Genomic DNA, 22,114 nt, shown 5'->3' with positions numbered 1-22,114 from the left:
CTTCTTCCATTCAGCACTCGCTTACTTATACACACACTCTCTCTCACACACACATATATTTAACATTCACTCACTCATTGTCCCTGCACCACTCACACACTCTCTCACTCACAACCTCCCTCACTTTCACACGCTGCCTTGCTCTCTCACTGTCTCCCTCGCTCTCTCACTCTCCCTCACTCAAACTCTCTTCCTCACTCTCACTTGCCATACACTCTACCTCCTGCAATTTCATTGAGTGATCCGCCCTTCCTCACTGTCAAAATCACTCAGATGTTCTCTCGCACATTCATTCACTCTCTCTCTCTCTTTCTTCCTCTCACTCCATCATGTACTCCCTCTCTTGAGCATACAATCATAAGAATCAGGAACAGGAAAGCCATCCAGCCGCCAAGCCTATTCCACCAGTCAATAAAACCATGACTGATCTGACTGTATGCTCAAATCCACATTCCCGCCTACTCCTGAGAACCTTTCACCCCTTTGCTTAACAAAAATATACCCACCTCTGCTTTAAAAATATTCAAGCACTCTGCTTCTACCACGTTTTCAGGGAGAGAGTTCCAAAGACTCTGAAAGACAAAAAAATCTTTGTCTCTGTTTTAGATTTGGGAAACCTGATGTTTAAACATTGACAGATTCTGCCATAGGAGGAAAAATCCTCCCCACACCGACTCTACGTAAGACCCCTAAGGATCTAATATGCTTCAATCAGGTCAACGCTTACTTTACTAAACTCCAGTGGATATAAGCCTAGCTTGTCCAACCTTTCCTCATAAGACAACCTACCCTCACTCTCTTTCACTGACTTCCTTGTCCTCACACTCACTCATTCACACACACACACACACATACAAACACACACACACACACACACACACACACACACACACACACACACACTCTCACTGACTCACTGAGCCTCACTCACTCATTGTCTCTGGCTTGCTGACTCAGACTCACTCATTCAGTATCTCTCACTCAATTATTACTCCACGACAAACTAATACACTCCACTCCCCCATCTAGACTGCCACCTTGAGAGGGCCAGCACCTGCATGAGTAGAGTTCCTCACCTCCTTCAAACTTCCTCCTGATAACAAGTTTCTTTCCCTCACATCCAGCCGGAAACTCAGAGTATCTTTCCCTTGCACCTGCAGGCATCCCATCCTTTTCAGTCTATACTCTACCCTACCCCACCCACAGATTTACAGTCACCTCCCCCTCACATGCTTAGCATTGTTGGAAATCTCTCACGTACATCTCAGATTTTGCACACATTGTCAATTAGTCAATTGTATTGCACTCACTGGGCTGATGTTTCTCAAGGCTGTGTGGATCTGACATTGTGCTGAGAGCCAGAAGCAACACCACTTGAGACAACTGTGACACTCTCAGCGGAATTTTCAGTTGTCCTGCAACTAAATAATTGTCTGTGGTGCTCTCACCCCTTTTATGGACAAGGATCCGTTTCCAAAATACGACAATTATTTGGTGGGCTGAGAGCTCAGCTGTCTCAGCAGTGCCACTGAGAGCATTAATGGGTGGTGGGTTTGATAGTATTGTGGTCTTTGCTACCATGGGCACCTCTGTGGGCCATAGAATGCCCAGTTAGGAGGATCCCCTTCCCAAGACCTCAGGCAGGCTCACAGGGTTCACCAGGTAGTCTCTCTATATGATGAAGTAACCACTAACATCTGCTACAATGACAACTCTAGCAGAAAGAGGCCTTGATTATATCAGAGATAGTAGGAACTGCCGATGCTGGAGAATCTGAGATAACAAGGTGTATAGCTGGATGAACACAGCAGGCCAAGCAGCGTCAGAGGAGCAGGAAAGCTGACGTTTCAGGTCTGGACCCTTCTTCAGAAATGATTATATCAATTGCCATTTATTTCTGGTGTTTTTAATGGGAGGTGGGCATCTCAGAATTGGCCAGGTTTGGTGCTGATCCCATATTTCTCTTGAGGAGATGGTCCACTTTCTTGAACCACTGCAGGTACACACATCATTGTATAAATGAGGGAGTTCTAGGATTCTGACCTAGTGACAATGAAGAATTGTCATAATTCTAAATTAGGATGGCTTGTGACTTGGAGGAAACTTTTAGCTGGTTGTGTTACCAAACATCTGCTGCCCTCATGCTAGGTGTTAGAGGTTTGGAAGGTGCTATGCAAGATTCAGAAAGTTGCTGCAATGCATCTTCTGGATGGTACACACTGTTGTCACTCTGTGTCAGTGACAAAGGAGGTGAAAGTTTAGAGTGGTGATTGGGGTGTTTCTTAAGTGGGCTGCTTTGTCCTGGATCATGTCATGTTATTGGAGCTGAGCTCACCCAGGCCAGTAAAGACCATTCCATCACACTCCTGAGTTATGCATTGTCAATGGTGGACAGGCATTAAGCAGTCAGGAGATAACTTATTTGCAACAGAATTTCCAGCTTCAAACCTGCTGTTGTCGCCTTTGTATTTTTATGTCTGATTCCAGTTAAATTTGTGTTCAGTGGCAATCCTAGATACTTGAAAATGCTAAGTCTAAAAGAGATGGTTAGATTCTTCCATTGGAGATGGTTATTTCTGGTACTTGTGTGGTGAATGTGATGTCTATGAATTTCCAAAGACACTTGATCAAATGCTATATAACAGGCTTATGAGCAAAGTTGGAGGCGCTGTCGCAGAATGGATGTGAAATTGGTAACCGTCAAGAAAAGACAGTGGTAAATGGTTATTTTTCAGCTGAACAAAGGCTTATATTGTGGTTTTCTTAAGGGTTGGCGTGCAGAGCCTACTTTTCTTGATGTATGAATGAGCTAGAATTGTGCCTACAACACTTGGAAATATTGTGAACTGCAAGGAAGATAGTATTAATCTTCAAAAGGATGGAGACAGATTGTGGAATAGATGAGCAAGTCATAGATGAAATTTAGAGGGTGTACAAGCCAAAGAATCTGGGGCATATGTATACAAGTCATTGAAAATAGCCAGTCGGTTTGAAAGTGCAGTTAATAAAGTATACAGGATCCTGAGAATTATAAATAGCAGAATAGGGTGCAAAAGCCATGAAGTTATCATAAACCTGCACAAAGAACTGGTTCAACCTTGACTTCAGTATTTTATTCAGTTTTGGGCACTGCACTTTATGGAGGCTGTAAAGACTGCAGAGAAGGTACAGAAAAGATTTGCAAGAATGGTTCCAGGGTGAGGAGCTAGTTGAATAGATGGGAGAAACTTAAGACCGTTCTCCTTGGAGAAGGTTGGAAGAAGATTTAATAGAGGTGTTGAAAAATCATAAGGGGTTTGAACAGAGCAGAAAGGAGGAAATTGTTACCATTGATGGGAGAATCAAGCACGAGAAACTAAGTTAAGGTGATCGGCAAAAGAAGCAGTGTTGGCATGTGGAAAACCTTTTTTATAGTGAGTGGTTAGGGTCTAGAATATATTGTCTGTCAGTATGCTGGTGTCAGATTCAAACACTGCTTTCAAAAGAAATGTCATGTCCCAATCACAAATGCCAGTCGCCAGGCAATTCAATTCACTCCACATGATATTAAAGAACCACAGAATGCTCTGGATATAGCCAGGGCTATGGCCACTGACAGCATCCTGGCAGCTGTACTGAAGACTTGTGTGACAGAACTACCTGTGTTCGTAGTCAAACTGTTCTGGTGCAGATCCAAAACAGCCATCTACAAAGTAATATGGAAATATGCACAGGTATAACATACCTATCCACAAAAGACATGTCAAATCCAATCCAACCAACTACAGTCCCATTCTTCTACTCCCAATTTCAGTGAAGTGGTGGAAAGTGTCATCGACTTGATCAATTATCTGAGAGAAAATATTTGTAGTGGTATGTGAAAAAGAAAGAAATGAGACAAGGTGAGTTGCTCTTGCAAAAAGCAGGCATAGATACTGATGTACTTTGTGGTTTTCTACATGTTAGCACATATGTATGTAATATGTGTCACAAAGAGACTGGTTCTTCTTGGGACATATGTCTTGAAGTTTATTAACAACACTGTTTAAATGACTACAATGCCAAAGATTTGTACACATAGTCTGCACTCTGTGCTTACCGATGTTACTGTACATTTCATACACATAGCTGATTGGCTGAACACATTACACTGTCTCCATGATAGAGAGTGAATGACTGTAGGTACCTTTATATCAGAATGTCAGATGTTGTGCTGTCATGCAGCTATCTTAAAGGTCCAGCCTGTGTACCAAAGCCATAACAGAACATACACAACAGCTGGAATAGCCTTGTTGTATACCGTAGCCATTCAATGATTCCATCTTGATTCAAGCTTAGATTAAATTTATTTTCAATGAAGAATGCAGGACAGTATATCAGAAGAAGCACCAGGCACATCAAACATTGAGCTGCAGACATGGTGAAGTTAGAACACAAGATTACAAGCATGATCCAGATCACACAAAGTGATAGACAGAGCAAAATCATACCAAATGCAACAAATCAGATCCAAAATCTGCAGTGCTGCATATTCCATGATGGTGGACAATCAAGCCACTAACTGGAGGAGGAGGATCCACAAATATCCCCTTCTTTCTTGATGGGCAGCCCAGCAATCAGTGCCAAAAACCAGGCCTAAGTATTGGTAACCATCTTCAGCTAGGGTGCCCAGAGAATGAGTTATTGTGTCCTATTCCTGAAGTTCCCAACATCACAGATGCCAGTCATCAGCCAATTCAATTTCACACTCCTTCCCAAATTAAATCTGAGTAACCTAATTCCTGAGAGGTCTCAGCTCAATTCTTTGCTTTCTCCGGCATACTTTGATGACTACAGTATATTCACATACTTACACCGATAATCTGACGTGTATACCCTTCATGGACTGTGATAGGAACATATTATTAATTCGTTTTTCAATTTAGCTATTTGTTGCCTTCAGTACTTATTCCAATTGTTCGAACTACAGAAGGCACTGCATGTAGCCACTGACAACATCCTGGCAGCAGTAGTGAAGACTTTTGTGATAGAACTACCTGTGTTCATCACCAAGCTGTAATGGAACAGATCCAAACCTACAAGGTAATATGGAAATATGCACAGGTATGGCCTGTCCACAAAAAGCATGTTAAATCTAATCCAGCCAATTACAGTTCCATTGGTCCGTTCTCAATTATCAATGAAGTGATGGGAGGTGTCATTGATGGTGCTTATCAGGTGGCACTTACACAGCAATATCTTGTTCACGTGTGCTTAGTTTAGGTTCTGCAAGGGCTACTCAGCTCTTAAGCCTATTGCATACTGGGCCAAACACAAACGAGTCATTTTGAAGAGGTGAAGTAAGAGTCACTGGCTTTGACATTGGAGCCAGAAGTTGACTAAGCAAGAACATCAGGGGGCCCTGGCAAAATGGAATAAATCAGAAGTCCAAGAAAATGAATAGAGTAATGTTTCATCTATAAACAACTTTTTATTTTGTTCATTTTCTCTTATTATACAGTACAGCTCTTAACAAAATCCTAAATCACTGTATATTGAAAGATTTTTGCTTTAAAACATTCATATTGATTTTTTATTCAAATTTGTGAAACACTACATTAAAAAAATAAGTGATACATTTAAAACCAAAGCAAAACTACCACCATTGTCTTCCCCTTTGTTCTGAATATAAACATTACTTTAACGACTTATAAAAATTATATACATCACTAGATATCCCTGTATTTACATCCCAATGTTTCTTAGGGCACTTGATAGAAAACTAACGTATAATTAAAAACGTTATGAGCCACAAGTTTAGTGTAAACTTTCCATCCAATAGTATACAACCCCACACTGAATCTCCCGTTGAAGTTAATTGTGCTGCAAGCTTCTTGTGCAACTTTCAAATTAATGTAAATTTAGTTAACTGATTATTTTTTAATTAAGTGTCTACAATATCAAGCTTTTTTTTATATCTTCAAGTGGCTTAGGTATTTTTAATTCCCTATTCTCTTTCACAGTGTTAGATCATTTTATCCATGCTACCTCCTTGATTGACAGCCAGAATGGTCCAAGATGATATGTTGGACCAATAATCACTACTATCAATCTTGTTAACGTTTCACTTAAAATTTTTATGAATCACTCTCTCCCTACGACTCAACCAAATTGGTAAAATTCACTTCGGAGGATTTCTGGATGTCATTGTTAGTTAAGGACTGATCCAGTTCTCTCCCTTCCTTTCCTGAAAGTGATAACTCGCATTGGGATTTTGGATAATTGTGAACCTATACAATAAAAGCAAAAAGAGGGCTGGGACTATCGGTCATATGCATCATTACCCAAACAGGCAATTTCTAGAACATATCGCTTGCTTGTAATTAGAACGTGGCTGAGATTTCTTTCCTTTCTTGCAGTCAAACACGGCAATTACACAGATTGATATTTGTTGACCCAACATCAAACCTGAGACTTTTCTGAGCTGGATGTTTCAGCACTGTAGCTGGCAAGATCCCCCCGACTCCCCAAATTAAATCTGAATAACCTATTTCCTGAGAGGACTCAGCTCAATTCTTTGCATTTTCAGACAGAGACTTTGATGACTGCAGTATATTCATAACTTATACCCATAATCTAAAGTGTATTTCTTTCATGGACTGTGATAAGAGCATGTCATTAATTACCTTTTCAATTTCCCTATCTGTTGCCTTCAGTACTTATTCAAATTGCTCGAAAATAAAACAAACATGTGATTCCTTCCACTAATATTGCAAAACTTTCTTGCAATAAATTGCTGAGATACTTATGTTTAAAAGGACATCAGCAACATAAGGAAGAGTATACATTATCACCATTTTAAGTAATACAAAGATTATATGAGGAAATGTATTGAACTTTGTTCATTACTACATTTCTTTAATCAGGATGATGATCAGTTCAATTTCTTGATAAAACTTCATAGACTCTGGCGCTTGTGGAAACTAGTTGAATTGGTGCATTGGGATTTTAAAAAAGCTTCAAATCAGCCTTAATCCAAATCAGTTGATCAAAATTATTTCAAATAGATAATCTTAAAAATAACGAGCAGTCAACAGTCGGAGGCATGATGCTTACGCTCACCAGTTACAACGGTTGGGGTAACCAATGACAATTGTTGATTATAACATTTTTTCCACCATTACATTCAGAATTTTCTAAAAAATAATCTTCTTCACAATGTTGAGTACCAAAAACTAGTCTTTAAGGCAAATTGTTGACATTCAAATGGCGCTCATCAATGAAATTAACATTTAGCAATTCATATACATCAGGATAATAACAAGAGTAACAGTATATTTCAAGCTGGAATTCTTGGCACAAGATACAGAGGTAATGTTTGCTTCAATTTAATTCAGGGGTTAAACTGTGAATTAAGACATTTTTTTCTCAGCTTTAAGCATAATTGCTTCACAATAGTGGATCATTGTAGGAAAGCTACATTTAATTTTTTTTAACTAAAAAACGAGCATGAAGTTTTAGGATGCACAAGAAAGTCTGGATGATGCATACTGCTGTTCAAATCTCTTGACTGAATGCACAGTTGAAATGGGAAGCATTTCTAGTTCAGTTTATGCAGTTGTTCTGGATTTTACTATGTTAGGCATTACTGATATTGCAGGATAACATGAATTGTTTCTCTTGAATTTGTTAGTTGCATCTGATTTTGCCTACCTTCTCAACAGCTTTAAAGCATTGTTTTGTCCAACACAGAAGTGATTGTGAATGATGTCACAATAAGAATGTATATATACTAAATTTATTAATTTAGTAAGTAAATTCAGCCTCCTGTGCTCCTTCTGATGGAAGTGCAGGCCAAACACACGGCTACTGCTCTGTAGCGCTGATACTCAAAATGATGCTTCCATCAACGGAGGTTGATTTTGGAGGGACAGCAGGATGGCTAACCAAACTCTCTGGTTCATATCAAATTTCTCTCTTCACCAGGTGCTAACTTATTTAAAATAAACAAGTTAACCTTCTGTTGACTAATATGGAGAAGAATAAGATCAAAATGTTGTTTGTATAATTACATTGCTTTCAGTCACTTTGAAGCTATCATGCTGCACTAGGTGCTATCTTGTTCTTTAATTACAAAATGATTTAAGTACTGGAGTTAGGTAATTAAATTCCAAGTTTATTAAGTGTAGAATGAATATCCTTGTATTGCTGATGATTAATTTATTTCCTTAACATCCTAATCATTTCTAAACAATCTTTCAGGCATAGAAGGTTTTTTTTCAGGAAATAAAAAATAAATAATACAAAATTTTTTTTTGTAAATTAGAAGCTTTGCGTAATTGGTTTTCAGTTCACCAACTGTTTTTCTCCCAACAATATATCCTCTCAAATATGAAACTATTTCTCTTCTGTTTATGTGTTCGTATATAAGTATGTATGTGTGGGAATAATGGCAGTACTTTGTTCATTTGTACATTTTCAAAATCAGTCACACTCGTCTGGGCAACAGGATTTCGCCTAGTTCTGGTGTCTCTTCATGTGGAGAGCCAAGTGATCTGAACGTGAAAAGCAGCGGCCACAGGCAATGCATTTGAAGGGTTTTGCTCCTGTGTGCTTTCTGTAGTGTCTTGTGAGCTCATCAGAACGGGCAAAACGCCAATCACAAGCATCCCATGTACATTTGTATGGCTTCTCACCTGTAATTGAAACAAATGGATATGAATAAAGTGATTCTTGTACAGTCAAAGACATTTCAAAATATAAAGATCTCCTGAGAGGGGAACCATTTACCTAAACTTTAATTACCAAGTGAATTTCTCATGATACTTGCACTCAAACTGGTATTTCCAACTGTTTGTAACCAACTAAGTACTGACAAAAGCAGAATCCTGCCTGACGATTTTACTGATTGGCCTGAACTATTTTGATGCCTGAACTTTATTTGAAAATATAATGATGAAATATGCATGCTGTCAACACTTGTCCTGGCCAGACCTTTTAGCCAGACTTTAATAATTGCTGGTAAAGCTGCTTGCTGCCTGATACTAATGGGTAGACCATGCATATCTCAATAGCTTGTTACCTCAACATTTTCTTGAGACCCGATTTGTCTTTTTCAGGTTGGAAAAATGTAACTAGTGACTGTCGCAAGGATCAATACTATGTCCTCAATTATTTACAAACTGTATTAATGACTTGGAGGAGGTGGGGCAGTCTGTAATGTATCCAAATTTTCTGATGATACAAAAAGAGGTAGAGGGCATGTTCTGATGAGGACATAATGTGCAAGGGGATACAGATAGGTTGAGGGACCGAGCGAGCAAAAACTTGGTAGATGGCGTTTAATGTAGAAAAGTGTGAGGTTATGCACTTTTGTCGGTGGTAGCAAAAGACAGACATTTAAATGGACAGAGACTCCAAGAAAGTGCAGAGCAGAGACAGCAGCTCTTTGAAGGGTCGGTGAAGACTCGATGGGCTGTATGGCCTCTTTCTGCACTGTAGGGATTCTATGTGGAGAAGATGATTCTAATCATGGGGTAATTTCAAACTAAGGGACATAGCTTCAGAACAAGGGGACACTCAATTTATACTGAAATGGTAAGGTTTCTTTTCCCTTGGAGAGTAGTAGATGTCTGGAATTCTTGACCCCAGAGTTTTGTGGAAGCTAGATTAATGAAAGCATTTTAAGAGGCGGTAGATATTTAAAAAAAAAACTATCAAAAGAGTTGATGAACTGGCATGAAAAAGGATTTGAGGCCTGGGGTAGATCAATCATGATCTTGTTGAGTGCTGGGACAGGGTTGATAGGCTGAATGGCCTATGCCTGCTCCTATTTCTTACATTTGTATTGAGTCAAAGCAACCTGATTACGATATTAAACTTTAGGTTCCTGTCTGAAAGAGTTGGTTGCTTAGACAACTCAGGAAGAGGTCCTAAGGAACATGAGAGAGTGCAGGAATGGTACAGTAAGTATATTTCGGTAATTTTTTCACGTCATAATATCCAATTTCCACTGACTAGTGGGAGTTAAAATTGATGCTGTAATTATATAATAAAATGCTGTTTTTCTTTTTTAAAAAGGTACATTTAGAAATAGCTGAGATTTTACAAGTTGCCTTCCTTTAAAATCAAATAGCCAATACCACACCTCTACGATCAGTATTGTAACAGATTACGTGGAGGTACAGTCAAGGATAAGCTTGCCATTGCTATCAGGCAATATGCCAGCAGCAGGAAGGCAGTCAGACAAACTGCTGAACCATTTAAGGCCAATTACCCCTGAGTGTAACCAAATTTAGTAGTGGCTGATGGATTAAACATGACTTATATAGCTTTCCCATGGCTCCTGAAGTCCACCTAGTTGCCTCTGGAAGATGCGGCATTGGGAAAAGCGCAACCATGCCCTACTCTCTACCTCCCCCTATCCAACCCACCTTCACTCACCTACTCTTGAGATCCAGCACTGATCTTGGGACAGGGCCTCAATGTATTACAGCAGTGGCCATCACTTTTAGTGGTTTTACAGGTGACAGAGAGCTAACAGTCTCTGACTAGCCAGCAACTCTCAGGGATGGGATTTCTGACTTACTGGGGGCCTGTTTATGTGAAAAATCAGACATGGTCAGACTAAGTGTCTGATCAGGCACTTCGTTGCCTTAGGTCTCCCCATTGGAAGTGACGTGGATTTTCCATCAGTCTCCAACTGGCCTCTGGAACAAAATCAAGCCTGGTTCTTCACTTTCTTTCTTTTTCAATAAGAGAACAAATGATAGATCCTAATACTTATAACCAGAAAAGCACAAGCCAACATTTGTGCCTCGTCAGTAAGTGCTGGCAGCTTATCAGACATGTACAGCTAGCCTGATCCTGTCTTTTTCTAACATCCACCCGCATGTACTGCCACTAGGAGTGTAGTGATAGACATGAAATACCTAGCCAAATATTTCCTTTCTCCAACTAAATGCTGTTGAAAACAAATACAGAGGTTTTAACATTTCCTGGGCTGAGATCAATTAAGTTAGCAAAGTCAATGAATGTGGAATCTATTGTTCACTGCAAACAGTAATTTCTTCAAAGCCACTGGGGCTACTTGCAAAAAAGTATATAGTTCGGATATAACTTGAGGGAAGGATTTGTATTCAAATATTGTTTGTCCTATATACAAAACAGAGTCTAGCTATTCCATTGCATGAATTGACGGGCATAATTCAAGCAGCTTTCGAAGCAATCAAATTTCATGGGCATGCCATGGCCTAATGCCAGTCGACTGACGTCGGATGAAAATGTATGAAACGGTGTATGTCCAGAGCTAGTTTATGTTTCTGATAATACAACAATGCTTGCACAGTATTGCCAGGTATGCTACCTGACAGGAAAATTATAACAAAGCTCATTTAATTATGTGGATGAAAATAATAGGGCTTTTGAGATTCCATGTACTGATAAAACTGTAATATATACACCGTTTTGTTCACCATTAGAACGGGAGATAGAGTTAGATTGACAAGTGAGGTGGCAGCTGGGTAATTTAGTTCACACACTGTCCTATTGGATGAAACAGAAAATCATCTGTCAATGGCAGAATAAAAATGCCGGATTTATCAGTAACCTCCTGGATATATAAGCATTCTGCTGGGCAGACCAGAAGACCTTTAGTTTAAATCGTGATATGTGCAGCTGCCCACGGAACCATACCTCACCTAGTGTCAGCAGGAATGGAATCCTTTCATTCCGGAGTTAGGATGGAATCCATAAGGCCTGCTGGCCTCTGATTGGGCTGGCAGCTCTTGATGGTGTGACTTTCGCCCCCAGGGATTTGATTTTAAAGAAAGACTGTCTTCTGAACAGCCTGAAAAGAAGAAGATAGGACAGGGTAGACCTAGCCCTCAAGTGTTAGCTCAGGTGTCTCAGAACCTTTTGAACAAGGTAACAAGACACTTGCCCAAACCAGAAGATTCTACCCTAGATGTCAACTGGGTAGCTCTTTTGCCCAGATGAGGATGTAAGTTCAGGTACCACTCCAACACAAAATCCAGGCTGAAACTGATAGAGTGCTTTCACCTTCACTGGAGTGGTCATCTTTCAGTTTACCCATTAAGCCAAGGCTATTTTTGCTCTCTTTGAGGAATGTAGAAGATTCCATGGAGCCGTTTCAAAGAAGAGCAGAGCAGTTTCTCCTTTTATAAATTGCTCAATCAACATCCTTAAAAAATATTCAGGTCATTATTACAATGCTACCTGTGAGATTTGGTTGTGTACAAATTGGGCATTGTGTTTCCACAAAACACCAAGGACTAGAAAATCAGGGGTAGTTAATTAGCTGGAAAGCACTTTAAGACCTCATCACAGAACCCCACAGTGTGGAAACAGGCTGTTCGGCCCAACAAATCCACACTGACCCTCCCACTCAGCCCCATCCCCCTAAACCTGCATTTTCCAAAGCTAATGCACCTAACCTTGAAAAGTAGCATGGTCAATCCATCTAACCTGCATATTTTTGGACTGTGGCAGGAAACCAGAGCAGCTGGCAAAACCAATGCAGACATGGGGAGAATGTGCAAACTCTACACAGACAGTTGACCAAGGCCGGAATCGAACCCGGGTCCCTGGCATTGTGAGGCAGCAGTGCTAACCACTCAGCCACTGTGCTTCCTCAACAAGTTATGAACAACACTATTGAAATGACAGTCTTTATTTTGGAGAATGCTTACAAAAGTGTGTATGGTAAAAATAAAAAATTACATAAGTACTGGTTTGAACATAACTATCAACCTTGGACACCAAAGCAACAGCAAAATCTTAGAATCATAGAATGGATTACAGTCACAAGGAGGCTATTCATCCTACTGTGTTCATGCTGGCCCTCTGTAACTCAGCCAGTCCAACTACTCTGAACCTTTTCACACCAACTGCCTTGCAAATTTTCCCTGTTTAGATGCTTATCCAATTCCTTTCAGAAATTGAATGTATTTCCATCACACTCTCAGTGCAATCCAGGTTATAACCATTTTTGAGTCATAGATTCATACAGTACAGAAACAGACCCTTCAATCCAACTTGCCTGTGCCAACCAGAAATCCCAGTCTGACCTAATCGCATTTGCCAGCATTTGGCCCATATCCCTCTAAATCCTTCCTGTTCACATACCCATCCAGATGCCTTTTAAATGTTGTTATTGTACCAGCCTCCACCATTTCCACTGACAGCTCGTCTCAAACATGCTTCACCCTCTCCATGGAAAATGTTACTCCACAGATCCGTTTTTAAATCTTTCCCCTCGCACCTTAAACCTATGTTCGCTACTTTTGGACTTTCCCACCCAGGAAAAAGACCTTGGCTATTCACCATATCCATGCCCTTCGTGATTTTATAAACCTCTATAAGGTCATCCGTCAGCCTCTGATGCTCCAGGCGAAAAAAGCCCCAACCTAGTCTGCCTTTCTCTATGACTCAAATCTTCCAGTCTTGGCAACATCCTTGTAAATATTTTTTGCACCCTTTCAAGTTTAACAACATCCTTCTGTTTTTCCTCATGCCTCTGTTGTTCATTTGCTCCTCCTCTTAAATTGATGTCTTCTGGTTGTTGACTTTTCCACCAATAGGAATATTTTCTTTATATCTAGTCTCTGTCTAGACTCCTCATTATTTTGAGCAACTCTATCAAATATCCTCTCTCCTTCTGTTTTCTAAAGGAAACAATCCCAATCTCTGGAACATATCCATATAACTGAAGTTGCTCTTCAATGCAACAATTCATGTGAATCTTTTCTGCACCTTGTCCAAAGATTTAATTCACATCCTTCCTAAACTTCAGTGGCCAGAATTGGAAATTTTTCTCTGATTGAGCCTGAACCAGTATTTCATGAAAGATTAATTTAGTTTCCCTACTTTTGTATTTTATGCCCTAGGTTTCATATGCCTTGTTAACCAGTTGCTTAACCTGTCTAGCTACCTTTAAGGATTTGTGCACAAACCACCACCCTACCAACCGGATCTCTGTTTTTGGCCCTTTTAGAATTTTGCTCTTTATTATAAATTACCTCATTTTTATCATTTTTCACTTATATGCAATAAAAATCCTCTTCCACTTCTCCACCCATGCATCAGCCCTCATAATGTTTATCAATATCCTTCTTATACTGTACTTCTAACTTCAGTGTCATCTGCAAATATTAACACTGTGCTCTGTGCACTCAAAGAAAAGCAGTGGCCCTAGTATCGACTTTTGGGGAGTTATACTGTATACCATTCTCCAGTCTGAAAAACAACTGTTCTCCACTACTTTGTTTCCTGTCACTCAGCCAACTGGGTATCTGAACTGCCAGTGTCATTTTCATTCCATGGGCTTCAATTTTGCTGACAAGCTTATTACCTTTTGAAATCCATATGCAACACCTTAACTGTATTAACTCCTTATCCCACTGCTACCTCATCAAAAATGCTCAATCAAGTCGATTAAGCATGACTTATCTATAAAAATTCTGTTCTGGCATTCCTCCATATTAAACCACACTTGTGCACTGTTAATTTGGTCCAATTGGAGCAAGCTAGAAAGGCTCTTGTGGTGCAGTGGTAATGTCCTTACCTCTAGACCATGAGGTCTGGGTTCAAGCCCCAACTATTTCAGAGATGTTTAGTAACATTTCTGAACAAATTGATTCAAAAATATCATCTTGGAACAGGCTAAATGAGGACCTTTTTTTTCTGTTGAAGGTGCATTGCATATCATGGGTCTCTGTAAATAAAGATTCTAATTGAATAAAAACTAAGTTCCAGGATTCCATCCTTCAGTATGGACTATCAGAATTTTGACCACAGTTAGCAACAAGGAATCAAGGGTTTTACCTGGCAAAAATAAAAGGAAGATAGAAAGAAACAACAGTTGAAGAGAAAATTCTTTGGAGATAGCCACAAAGGTCTGGTTTTGTACATCATCAATTTTGAGAACTGAACTACTAGTTGCTACTGGGTAGGTGGCTTATTTTGCATCAAGTCACAAGCCCATTAATTACTTCTGTTCTTGGATTACTTGTTTTAATGAATGCTAATGTTTGTACCAATGGTTGTGTGGACAGCCGTATTATTACTTGATTTATTATCGTGCTCATGTATGAAAAGAAGGCAGGAAAGGGTTATTGGGGTCATCGTTGTGTACAGCCCAGCTGCTGGACAATGCAATGCTGTATACTATGCTCAATCATTAGTAATACTAACTATTGTGGAAGTTTGATATAGACTTCTGAGATTATCATCATGATTTACTGTTTAAACAAAATATTTAAAATGGTAGTAGGAAGAGGAAAGAATGTTAGTATCAATCAGCAATTTTTGAGTTTTAAAATGACTGACACTTTCGCATTACCTCATGCACTGCCACTCTCAGAAGATTTTCAAGTTGCAAAGGCTATTGATCTCCCTTTACATAATTAGATTTTTCTCCATTCATCACATTTGTTTGCGCTTCCTATTAAGCACCATGAGGTAGAAATTCCTGACAACAGAACAATGGCAAGAAAATCTATCTGGCCACTCTGCCTCTTTGTTAGAAAGACCAATACATAAAGGTCAAATAATGAGCCTCTTTGGAATAGGTTCTACTCAAGTCAACAGATACTTTATAAATAGAAGAAAATGCCAAGGTGAATGGCTTTTTTGCACCAGGGTGTGGTCCAAATATTAGCACAGTTTTCAGATAGTAGGAATAATAAAGCTGAGTGAAGGAAATTCAGAGGTACTTTGGACCTCAAATATTTGCTTTTTATATGGCTAGTTTGTTTTTATAAAAAGTGCCCCTTCAATTATTTCCTTTTATTGAAAAATGGTAATCGTCTAATGAACACCATCGAGTTTCAAACAAAACTAAACATTCTGTTTGATATGAGTAATTCCAGGGCAGAGTCTGAGTTCTCGGGTGAAACATGAGAGTGTATAAACAATCAATAATAAAGCGATTGGTTCACAGAGTAAATAGATTGCAGCACAAACACTAGCAAGGCCCCCTGGTTTCCCACCATTCAGTCCCAGAATAAAAAGAGATAAAGAAAGGAGGTTGGAATACATCTGGCGGATTTCTACTAAGTGATTGCTGCAGAAAAATGGAAATGACTAGATCGGGTTTGATTCAATGACCCTCCTGATGTTCATACTTAAATAACTCCACAGAGGCTGGTATCCCATCCCCATTCACCCTTTATTTACACATGGAGAGTCCTGGACACTGATCCAGCTTATTCAGAGTGACCAGAACCTCTGACAATCCTGTTTTTATCTGTCAGCCAGGGCTCACTGATTGGACCAGATTAACAGGCCCAATCAGGGAACTCATATTCTATGAGGTCCATCTTGCTGAACTCGTTGCAATCACTACACATATGTTCTTGCCAGAATCTGAAAGTCCATGTATAGGGCGTGTTCTCTCTGTGAATCATTAATCAGGCATCTACTTCTAGGGAGAACAGAACAGAAGGAGATTTGAAAATAATATCTGAACTTTGGATGTAGCAGTAGCCATTTTATAATGATATGAATAGCACAGAAATGAACTGTTCGACATAACTGGCCCATGCTAGTGTTCATTCTTCACAATAGCCTCTTCCCAATCCTATTCCCCTTTTTAGGTAAGTGCTTATAACTTTTCTATTTAGTCAGTTCCTTTAGAAATTGCTGCTCCCATTCACTCCCAATTTTCTTTTGCTTAAGTTGATGAACTCTCCCATATGAAGTCTCCTGGAATGGAAGATGAATCTCATTGGCACTGCTTCTATTCATCTAGAAGAAAAGTAAAGCTTTCTGCCAATGGTTTGTAACTTCATGTTTTCTTCTTTGTGACTCTGATCCAAGCCTCCAGCAGATCTTTCTAATCGTCTCTAATTTCTGGGTTTACACACAACATAGACTGCAGTGCACTCTCTTGTTTTGCTCAACATGTCAAGAAGTCCCCTTGCCTCTTGCACGCCCCGCCAAGTTTCAATTTTCAATGGACAGACCCCAGGACATTACTCACCCCAGACCTCTGACCTACGTTGAAGAACAGGACTGGACATAACTGACCAGACCTCTGACCGCAGTGTTTGTTCTCCCCAATGGATGATACATGATTCCCCTGACTCTTGTGATGGCCTTACAGAACTGACCATTGCCTGTACCATCAGTTGCAGTCGGACATATCCCCTGACCATGGTCAGCCCAACTAGACCACAAACAGTGGCCATACCCCTGGACTGTGTGTGTTATTGATAGCAACAAGATCCCCTAACAGACAGTAGCTTGCCTTTGACTGGACTGAGGCTAGTCCCTACCCACTTTCTGACATGACCATTGGGTTGAATAAACATGCATTGTGTTGCTGTACAGGCAGCTGGGACATGCTGTAGGTGTTAGATTTGCACCTTGGTCTGCCATATAGCAAGATGGACTCTCCCACCCTAGATCCCTACTGACTAGCAGACTATCTCTATGTTTGTGCAAAAGAGCACATCAACATGGCAGCACTGGTAGCTTGTGGCTCTGGCTTGAGTACCAATGTGCCAACAGACTTGGCACGGGAAGGCATGAGTGTTGCCAGCAAGAGCTAAGACAGCAAGCGAGCAGCCTTGACATGCAGCTGGTTCAGTCTGTAAGCTGGGTGCCTGTCTGTGTGTGCAAAGTGACCTTGTAGCAACCTTTCAATGCTGGTTGCCAGCACACCCTACAATGCAGATCTTTGCTTCATAAGCAGCCTGCAAGTGGTTCCAAGAGGTGCTATGAGGATCATGAGGGGTTGGCAAATGTTGGATGCCAGTGTCCATGGATGAGTGGTGCATGTAGCTGCAGTCCATGAGATGATGCTTGGTGCTGAGCAACATGGAAGTTTCTTGCAGCCAGTGGCAAGCTGAAGTTGGCAGTTGCTCTGATATTCATGTAGAGAATTCTCAATGCCTAGCTTGTTCAGGGTACTTGGTAAGATAGAGAGTTGAAAATTAATAAAGCAAGTTATGCTGTTAGTAAGGCCTTTAACAATCTATAATTGCTCTGAATTGGCAACTGGCCACGCGTAACAAGAAACCCACCTCAAGTCGGATCTGTAAAAGATGCAGTAAATTGCTCCTGACAACGTGATAGGACTCAGTGGACTTCTCAAGTGATTCTGCCACAAATCTTGCCATAGCCCATGTCATTTAGGCCCCTATAAGATTCAGCCATGGGGTTTTCTACCCTTCTAGATGTCTGGGAGTATTCAGGAATAGTAGATGAAGACACCTCCTCCCTGCCACTTGCCCCCAAATCAACTCAACCCAACCCAAGAAATGTGATGAACAATCTAAAAGAGTGGTATAATTTTGAGCCTGTGTATTTCCTTCCTCTGCTCGGGGAGACCTGATTCTCTAAACTCCTTGTATTTTAGCTGCTCATGTTATCTGTAAGTAAAAGATACCCAATTACTGAAGATCCAATCATTGTAAACTAAATGCATAACATTTACAAACTGTGGAAAAGCTCTGTTATAAGACATCATGTGCTATGTGACCAAACGCCATATGATCAAATTTCATTTCAAGCATGATTCATCTAATCAGAGTTGGCAACTCTATCAATCAATAGATCACTATGCCAATTGTTATTCCCACAATTTAGTAACATTGACGGTCTCCCACCCATTTGTCTAATTTTCTAGTTTCCGATAACCATATGAAACTTGGATCTAAGAGACAAAAATTCACTAAAAATACTAATTTGAAAAACAAATGTTGGCAGTGCTAGAAAGAGCAAAGTAATTAATAGCATTTCCTGAAGAAATCCTAGACCTTAAATCCCATAATTAGCCTCTTCTGCAATAGATCTCCAGCAAAGAAGAATCATCACTCCATGCTATTCTGTGTCATAGTTGTATTAAAAATCCAATCGAATCAATAGGTTAGCACTAAGATAATGAATTTAAATCAAATATTGAACTTTGTCAAATTCAACATCTCAAGGGAGTAAAACTAAGCATTTTAAACATTGTCAATGTGAACTCTTAATTGGTGGGTATATACATTCTGATATATATTTAAATAGCAATTGATTGTGACTGTCTCAAGGTCATTCTTCGAACTACCCAAATAGAATACTTTAAACAATGTTACATTGCTAATCACTCTATCTGAAGAACCAGTGTTGCTCTTTAATTCATCTGCTCAAAAGTGTAACATGCAATTAATATTTATGGAACCTTTGATATTAACCTTGGCTTCTTTAATTTAAAAACTGTATATGTGTAACTCCTTACAACATTCCTTTATAAGATTAAACAAAAGAAAAGGTCTTGGTCAAATGCCAAATTATATGAAAATTAAGGAAAAAATACTTCTATTTATGTACCAGCTAATGAGATTGAAATTGTGCAAAGTATTTCCTATTAAATGAATGACTTGCACAGTGAATACATTGATCCAGTGAAAATACCATTCCACATACAGCCATGGATAGATCTGCTTTTAATGATGCTGATTGAATGTGGAATGTTTTGAACTGGAAACTAAGATATAATGCTAATTATCTCTGAATTATATCATATGACCTTACTAGCAATCTGTATGGTCAAAGACCTCTAACATGATAATTGTTCATTGAATGATGTAATTTCAAAACATTCTTACACCAAACAAAACAGTCTAGTCACTCCAATAATCAACCCATCCTCCAGCTTGTTGTGCATAGGTACTCTAAATGTTTTTACATGTGATAAATTAAAGGTGTGTATGGGTTTCACAGCTGTAACATAGAGGCAACATAGCTTGTAATATTGATATCTAAGTAATCTGTACTGTTAATGTAATCCAAGGTGAATGAAGGTTAACTCCAGTTCCTTCCTTCCAGTGCCAGGTCTTCCACTTCCATATATACAAATTCTGATTGCAGCTTTAACTCCATCTTCCTGCCTGTCTTCTATAATTACTTCATTGATCAGAAACCTTCCTAACTCAGCATTGAAAATAACAAGCGTCTTAATCTCTACTACTCCCTGAGGAGTAGAAGTCCAAAAATTAACAAACCCCTGATAGAATAAATTCACAGAATCATGGAATTGTTACAGTGCAGGGGGCCAGTCGGCCCATCATGTCTGGTCTTCAAATGAGCATCATTATCTAGTGCCAACTTCCTGCTTCTTCCCCATACACTTGCACATTATTTCTACCCAAATAATCATCCAGTGCCTTCTTGCATGTCTCAACTGAACTCACCTCATCATTTCCTCCTTATTTCTGTCTTAAAAGGGAAACCCCTTATTTTGAAACAGCATCCCCGGTACTAGATTCTCTAGCATTGGCATGTCAAACCTTTTGGAATCATCAATGTTTCAATAAGATCACCTCATCGACTATACTGCCACATTACTGTCTATGACATATTGACATCTATGCAATAGAGATAAACTGATTCATCTCCTAGTAGGTATTGAATTTACTCCCAGCTATAGATCTGCCAAGTGGGTGGACATTGGAGGTTAGCATGGAACAAGTCAGAATTTGTTGTTAAAATCAAATCAGTCTTTAATAATTCATCTACATGCTATCAAAGCATGACTAAGGCAGCAATTAAGCCATCAGAGATAAGCTTTTCACAGGGACAAGTGCTGCAGCAGTTTGTGTGGGCCAGCATTGCCTAACACTTAACTGTTATCAGTTAAAAAAAGCAAACACAACTAGGTAAGTGGGATCTGAATGAGGGAAAAATAAACTTGTTTTTCTCTGTTTGTTAGGCTCACATTAATTTGCACAGCTTTCCAAACTAATATGTGTGCTAGATATGGACACTTCAAAGCAATTCTCAGTTTTCAAGCAAAGGTGAATATTAGCATTTTTATTTCAGCAATGCATGCATTTGATCAAGTCACCATGTGTCCAGCAGTTTAGAATCATTACAATAGCTACTCATGAAGTGAAAGTTCCAAATAATAATTTATCCTCTGTTTACTAATGGAGAACCACATTAGAAACAGGTGGTTTCCAAATGACCTCAGCTGCTAATGCTGTGGAATCCACCCTGCGTTTGTTAAGTGATCTGTACAACTGGTTGAAAATCACAGTGCATGACTTTCACTTTCTGTCTATTAAAATATCATAGAATTCCTACAGTGTGGAAACAGGCCATTCAGCCAAACAAGTCCACACTGTCTTTCTGAACAGCATCGCACCCAGACTCACCCCCTACCCTATCCCTGTAACCCTGCATTTCTCACGGCCAATCCACCTAACCTGCACATCTTAGGACTGTGGGAGGAAAGCCACACAGACATGAGGAGAATGTGCAAACTCCACCCAGACAATTGCCCGAGGCTGGAATTGAACTTGGGTCCCTGGTGCTGTGAGACAGCAGTACTAACCGCTGAGCCACTGTGCTGCCCCGATATATTTAATGACTGTGAATATTATATTTCTGGTCTGTGTGACTGGGCTCAGTGCTCTGCATCATGTGGCATGAGAAAACAGTATTTAGCATTGGCAAAGGAAGTATTCTCATTTCTAGCTGGTAGTGTAGGGCATTGCCTGCAAAAATGACAATTTTGTGGAGGGTGGACCATCTTAAAAAGCATTAGTGCTGCTTCAGTTACCTCACTGCATCTCGCAGAACTACAAACTACAATAAGTTATTTGAAGTTGCCTTTATCTATTAATCACTGAACTAGTCCATAATTTTGTCAGAAGGGTCCTGCTTTATGATATATATGCTTACCTCTTACAGGTGTTAAAATTGACAGGAGGCGAATGGCCATGGTTAGATACTTCTATCCATAAAAGGTGATGGACACTGAGCAAACAAATCCACTTCAGATGAGATAACAAGGTGCAGGGCTGGATGAACACAGCAGGCCAAGCAGCATCATAGGAGCAGAGAGGCTGACGTTTCGGGCCGAGACCCTTCATCAGAAAAGGGGGAGGGGAAGGGGGTTTTGAAATAAATAGGGAGAGAGTGGGAGGTGGATAGAAGAGGGATAGAGGAGAGGATAGGTGGAGAGGAAACAAACAGGTCGAAGAGGCGGGGATGGGGCGAGGAAAGGTGAGTGTAGGTAGGGAGTTAGGAAGGGGATAGGTCAGTCCAGGGAGGACGGACAGGTCAAGGGGGCGGGATGAGGTTGGTCGGGAGGAGATGGAGGTGCGGATTGAGGTGGGAGGAGGGGATAGGTGGGAGGAAGAAC

At 39.9% G+C, this 22,114-nt stretch overlaps 1 protein-coding gene across 2 annotated transcripts in view; it reads right to left on the bottom strand.

Annotated features, from left to right (window-relative positions):
- Positions 1 to 5,429: 5,429 nt before the first annotated feature.
- Positions 5,430 to 22,114, bottom strand: part of klf5l (Kruppel-like factor 5 like) — a 75,313-nt gene continuing 58,628 nt past the window's right edge. For both annotated transcript variants that reach the window (XM_020526723.2, XM_048605212.1), the window contains one exon: positions 5,430 to 8,654. In XM_020526723.2, coding sequence (XP_020382312.2) covers positions 8,476 to 8,654 — 179 coding nt within the window. In that variant the 3' untranslated portion in view covers positions 5,430 to 8,475. The remainder of the gene's footprint in view (positions 8,655 to 22,114) is intronic.

The sequence above is a fragment of the Rhincodon typus genome, chromosome 14 (assembly GCF_021869965.1).
Source record: "Rhincodon typus isolate 14 chromosome 14, sRhiTyp1.1, whole genome shotgun sequence".
In the NCBI taxonomy this organism is placed as follows: Eukaryota; Metazoa; Chordata; class Chondrichthyes; order Orectolobiformes; family Rhincodontidae; genus Rhincodon; species Rhincodon typus.
This window is presented reverse-complemented; position numbering and strand designations above follow the sequence as displayed.